This window comes from Papilio xuthus, unplaced genomic scaffold (assembly GCF_000836235.2).
Source record: "Papilio xuthus unplaced genomic scaffold, Pxut_1.1 DF826949.1, whole genome shotgun sequence".
Lineage (NCBI taxonomy): Eukaryota > Metazoa > Arthropoda > Insecta > Lepidoptera > Papilionidae > Papilio > Papilio xuthus.
The window spans coordinates 2,449,127-2,452,940 of NW_013531700.1; the positions used below are offsets into that span (position 1 = coordinate 2,449,127).

The window sequence follows — 3,814 nt, forward strand, 5'->3', positions numbered from 1 at the left end:
TTCAAAAATCAATATGGACGTAATTATCAGTGAAATTACGTCAATAATTTGTAACAATTCCATATTTGATAAATAATAAGAACAAAAGTTATTATAATAATAGTAATTAGTGCTATCTGTGTCCTGACTTGTTTTGATTATGGCTTACTTAGCACAAATCACTTGCCCAAACCCTCCGAAGACAATAAACCTTTTTGAGTTTTCTAATAATAAAACATGAAAACCCTTAAATAAATGGAAAAATAAAACACTGTCAATATCAATGACATATAATCAAAAGTATATTCTATATGTTCTTGCCAAAGTTATAAAAAATCCCAAAAACATGAAAAATATGTACGTGGTCGCGAAAGCAAGCAATGAAATGAAACGCAAATCTTTCCTTGATATTCTATTCTGGGTAAAAAACAAAGTAAGATCTGTAGAAAATGATTCTACAGTAAATCTTCGTAGTTATACTACAAGCTCGGGTTCAGGAGCGATGAAGGGCGAGAGCGCGGGGAGAGCGGTCACTGAAACGGCGGGTACCTTCGGGGAATACGGCGCGATACAAGAAGATAGCTACTTCTATAAGAAACAAAAAGAACAATTGAAGCAGATAAAAAAGAAGTTAGAACAATCCGAAGCTTCTCAATTAAGCCAGAAGAAAGAAGACAAGTAATAGAAGATGTTTCTTTTCTTTGGTTCCTAATTCCTAAAAAAATGTTATCGATTCGAATCCTGTTAACTAAATTATTTTTTTCTGAATATTGACTTGTAGGTACCTTATTTTAATTTCAATTAAATTTTGTTTCACTCTCAATTTCACTTTATTATTTTTTTATATATAAAATGTGACAAAACTTAACGAAGGAGCGTCAATAGCCAATATAATAAATTAGGTTAAGGGTACGGATTTCCGATCATGAGGTTGTAGGTTCAAATCCCGCCATTTGACTTCGCCTAGAGCTTAGTTGGAATAGTACAAGAAATATTATTAAATTTACAAAAAATCTGCTAAAATAAAAAAATGTAGTTAAAACTAGTTGATCCACCCTAATGGATCACCCCAGTTGGGGTAGTTGATTTTTTAATTATCAATGAGATTTTATATAGATTAATTGGTAACAATCCACATTACATTTTACTTTTCAATAAAATAAAAATAAGGTTGTTATCATGACATGGACTTCTGAAATGGCCAAAATTTTACGTTGAATTGAATAAATCACAGGTTATTTTAAAAATATTCCGCTACTATTTAGTAATTTACATTTTTTTTAATAAACATGATGAAAACCTTACTTTCCTTAAATCTTAGTACATTAAAAACTTTTTCAAATGACATTTCAATTAGTTTTCTGATACTTCTGTCATTTTCTTTGATAGATCTTCTTAGTAAATTTTAGTTTATCGTTTTGCATTGATTTTTTAAAGAAATAATCCAGTGATTCAGATAAGAATGGGAATTTAAATATCAATTAACAATTAATAAGCATTAATAATGATAAATTTGTAATGAAGAAAACTTGAGCTATGGTGAATTTCTTCACAGTTACATACCCGAAAAATGTTTGTACCATTCCATGCAAAATAGGCGTACATAATTCGCCTCATTGCTTTTCAATCGTCAAAGGTAAATTTGTTCCAAATGCAATCCATGATAAAATGCCGGTTCAAAGTATTAAATTTAAGAAGCCTTCGAAACAGAAAATAGTAGAGTGCTTAAAAATGACAGAACCATCTCATTCCAATCAACATGAAAAAAGTGATATCACTAAAAAGACCCAGTATGAAAGCAATGAACATAAAAAGAAAATGGAAGAACCGGACTTATAGAAAACGCAAAAATAAAACAGGGAAAAGGTTAAAAAGAATGTTCTACGCCTGTTTGATATTTTTTTGTCCCGCTGAACAATAGTTTAAACTTTTTCCGTTTATTAAACCAAATACTTTATAATTATAAATTTTTATTTTGAAACTATATATTTTGTATTAGTAAAAAAAATCATATATTTAGTTTTCTCTGAATTAAACTGACTCAACTGACTGTAGTTAAGTGGATAACACAACAAACTGATAAATAACAGTGCCATCTATTGTTGAATAGTTTATTAATTTGATTCAACTATTAAAAAATAGAATACGATATTTTACATTACTTTCCCTAAACCTTAAAAGCGTTGAATTATTTAATTTACCAATAAACATACATATGTTGTTCTGTAAATGATTTGACTGCTCTGTTTTTAATTCAGACAAGATCGCGGTCGAATTTAAAGTAATAAAATAAAAACTAGCACACGTATGATGTGCGACTTGATGGTAGGCAGGTGACTGGCCACACGGTACGGAGTACGGACAGGGAGATTATCTCCACAAACACAGATCGGGCCCCATGCTGTGCTCCTCACGTAGCTCCTGTTCACATGCATATAAAGTACCGATGGCAAAACAAATAGCTATCAATATACTACGAATCTAGTCGGACTAACTACACCTTAGTGTAGTTTTTTAATTACATAGCTTAATAATTAAATATGCTTATTACGATCATAGAAATTAATAAAAATAGAATAGATTCATAGGATCTTCGTATCTTGGAAAATTTTCATCTAAGATATTATTTTAATAGAACTTCGTAACTAATATGTAACATAGGAAGTTAATGTTATGTCCGATTAAACAGCATATTATAATTTTCTAAATAGTACAGTTGAATAGCAGTTTTGCAGCTCACAATGTAGTCGATTAATCTAAGATAAGAAGTTACACTAAGTAAATAAGTTTACCAATATAGATTCGTAGTTCTGTATAATTTACTTTGTGTTTATGTTCAGTCTGTACGTCGAGAGTCAGTGACAGTGGCGAGGTCCCGGGTTCAGCTCCCGCTGTCGGTCGCGGCCGCCGATACCAGCGGCAAGCGTAGCGCAGGAATGTGAGAAAATAAATTATAACCTTTATTAAAAGTATTCAAATTAAAGGTCAGTTAACGTTGCTTAAATAACTCAGTAGTTATAATGTTACAAATATTTTAATGAAAATTAATTCGATAATTGTTTCATTTGCGTAAAATGACAGAATGGCGCACTTACTTTACCAAGTCAAGTGTCAGATTTATTAGTGAGGGGACATAAATGTTGACATTTGAATAAGGGTAGCATTGCGCCGATACACTGGCACTGTTTCGGATTTTCTTTCTACCATTACGAATACAGCATACCGCCTACAATTTAACAAACGTATTAATATAAAATTAATATAAAATATAAAATTAAAAAAAAAAGTAAGATAAAATTCTTCTAACTGAGAGTGATGGTAACAAAATCTGTAAAATTTCTACAGAAATGATGCATCAATGTTTTAAGACGAAATTTTCGAAGTGGTCCTGTAAACGTCGGCTCGTATTAAAAGACGATTGGATGTCGAGAGATCTCCTCGCCGCAGCCGGGGCGACCGCTTACATCAATGATGCCGCCATCTTTGACGCGCCGCTTTGTGCGCTACTGAATATAACTTGTATAGTGACCAATAATTAACAAAAATACAGAATTTTAAGATTGTAAAAGTTTCGCTTACAATATTCTTTTCAACCACTTTATATATTAAAATCAACAATCCATAATTACAAGACGCAAATCATTAGAGATTCCAGCAGTGAATTTTTTTCCATTTCTTTTTTTTTATTATTACCAATGATTAACTGATAAACCTCAAGTGGTAAATACATACAGGCCTGTTGAGTTAATTGCCTACTTTTTTTTAAGAGAGATGACAGTACATTTTTGTATGAGTATGTGTAAGACTTTTTACATCATACTTCATATTAATATTA

The 3,814-nt window shown here is 31.1% G+C and overlaps 1 protein-coding gene across 1 annotated transcript; it reads left to right on the plus strand.

The window, feature by feature from the left end:
• Nucleotides 1-253: 253 nt before the first annotated feature.
• On the plus strand, nucleotides 254-768 carry Ai-b (testis-specific ATPase inhibitor-like protein). Its single transcript, XM_013316140.1, has one exon. The coding sequence runs from the start codon at nucleotides 263-265 to the stop codon at nucleotides 659-661; it is 399 nt and encodes a 132-aa protein (XP_013171594.1). The 5' UTR covers nucleotides 254-262; the 3' UTR covers nucleotides 662-768.
• Nucleotides 769-3,814: the final 3,046 nt, after the last annotated feature.